The 2,500-nt window shown below is 33.1% G+C and overlaps 1 protein-coding gene across 1 annotated transcript in view; it reads left to right on the plus strand.

Moving 5' to 3' along the window:
- Positions 1 to 1,672, plus strand: part of LOC143025937 (uncharacterized) — an 11,521-nt gene extending 9,849 nt beyond the window's left edge. Inside the window, exon 2 of the mRNA XM_076185917.1 lies at positions 1,362 to 1,672. Coding sequence (XP_076042032.1) covers positions 1,362 to 1,672 — 311 coding nt within the window. The remainder of the gene's footprint in view (positions 1 to 1,361) is intronic.
- The last annotated feature ends 828 nt before the right edge of the window (positions 1,673 to 2,500 follow it).

Below are 2,500 nucleotides of genomic sequence, written 5' to 3' on the forward strand. Positions count from 1 at the left end.
TTAAGCAACCATATGTTTATCGGTGAAATATGAATACGCGTATATTTTCTACACAATGAATTTCATAAAAGAATCCAATTCTAGGTATTTCTTGAAGAAAATGTACTTACTGGCACAAATTATTACTATATTTACAAATTTACCTAATTGTATTAAGCAACCATATGTTTATCAGTGAAATATGAATATGCTTATTTTGTTTTATAAGTTATTCGAAATTTATTCATTCGTTTGGTTTATGGGCTATTAGTTAGTGGTGCTTAAAATAATATGGTTATGATAAAGGATATATTTATATATATATATATATATATATATATATATATATATATATATATATATATATATATATATATACATATATATATATATATATATATATATATATATATATATATTATAATCTCAAGTTTAAAACAATAATGTTGTGTTTATTATACCCTAACATTGTGGTGTCTGTTAGTATCTAGTCATGTGGTGGTGTTTATGATCATATAATATTACATATGGTTATGTTCTGCTGCTTATTAATCATTACATGTCATTATCATATGATATTTTCATAGAATATTGATTATTAATGGTGGTGACTGCGATAATGCATAATTGCATTAATTCACTTATAGTGTTTACGATAATATACTTGTCACTGAACATGTGTATATCACTATCATCATACTGTGATGATTGTTATTATGTGCTGGATGATGTTTACCTTACACGTGAATTATGTGTTGTTCACAGATTTGTAATGTCAACTGCACATCACATATTTTGCAATAAGTGCCACGAAACGGAAGTATTTTGAAGAATATTTTCATTTGGTTTCGTGTCCTTTACAAAGGATAACGCAGAGGTCCCACAGTGTGTGATATATTACAAGACTCTGTGCATTGGTGGCGTAACCGGAAGCGTGCTGGTCTCGCGTTTGCTTACTCGTGGGTTCGAATCACGCACATCTCTCTAATTCCAAGCAAGAACTGCTACCTGCTCCAACAGTCCAAACGCACAATATGGCAAAGGTGACGGCTTCGGCCACAACTACTCAGCGTCTCCTGGCGTAGGCTCCTCACCTTCACCCTTCCGAGCAATGAGGGAATATATTCCTGATAAAAAGAAAAATAAATAAATAAAAAAAAAGACACCTTGGATCAAGCGACCTTAGATGGCAGTGGGTCATTTCGACAACAAACTTCAAAGGTTGTTGAGGCTTCCTGTGAGATCGCCATGTTGATTACAAAGATCAAGAAGAGCTATAAAATCGAAGACTCCAATAAAACGAAAGATAATTCGTATAACACTCGTTCTGTGGAAAGATAGGGTAAACAATCTCTCCCAAATTTCTCTATTAAACGATACAGTCAAGGAAAATACCAACAAATTGTTTCAAGACTTCAAATATCAAATACGTGATGAGGTGCAAGTGAAGTTCCTTGAGTTGAAATTGAACTCCACACCAAAGGAGGATTTCAAAGACCAGAAGCTGAAGACGTCCGGAGTCAAGAGTTCTTCTGTTTATCTTCTGATCTCTTCGGGTTCTAACTCTGTATGCACGTGTCTTTGTGAAGCTACATTTTCCACGCTCGTTGATATCAATACCAAGTACAGAGACGACCTGAACATTGAAGAGGATTCATATTGCGTACTCTTTAGCATTCAGTCATATGGCTAAGATCTAGTAGCTAAGAAGATTTGTCAAGTATCTTATGAAATCATGTAAATAATTTGTGCTTAGAATTTTCAGATTTTTCCTACATAAAAATGCTTTTGATATAGAAAACAATAGAGTATAAAGAGTATATGAAATATTAAGGAAATTCACTTCATAGAAAGTCAATAGCCGTCAGTTGAAACTGCATGATGCTTTGGATAAAAAAAGATATATGTAAATAGAAAAAATGAAAGAAAAGAGAAAATATGTCTTATAAGGAAGATTGTTTTACAAAAGGACACCACAAAACAGAGTATATGGTTGAGTGTAAAAGATGGAACAGAGTAAAAATCTTTCGTTCAACGAAAGACAAAAATGAAGTATTTTCTTCACGATTATGTACATGTACACTCCACAAATATATATGTACTCATACACACATGTGTGCGCTCCCACACAAGCAGGCATAATTATACACACACGCATTTGTACATATAGACACACGCACACACATACATATAATGAGTTGTTCGCTTGAGAAAGAAAAAATACCAGAAGACTGGAAAAAGACCAACATCGTACCAATATATAAAAGAAGAAACAAGGAAGACCCAATAAATTACAGGCCGGTTTCCATTACAAGTACCGTTACCAAAATTTGTGAAAAAATGATCAAAAATAGATTAACAAAACATTTGAAGGAGAACAACATACTAAAACCGAGACAGTTTGGATTCGGACAGGGAAGATCATGTGCCACAAATATGATCTGTTTTTACTTAAGGTAATTTAATATGATACCGGGAAGGGACGGATGGGCTGATTGTGCTTTCTTAGATCTACAAAAAG

The sequence above is a fragment of the Oratosquilla oratoria genome, chromosome 6 (assembly GCF_046742065.1).
Source record: "Oratosquilla oratoria isolate Oo_2021 chromosome 6, ASM4674206v1, whole genome shotgun sequence".
Lineage (NCBI taxonomy): Eukaryota > Metazoa > Arthropoda > Malacostraca > Stomatopoda > Squillidae > Oratosquilla > Oratosquilla oratoria.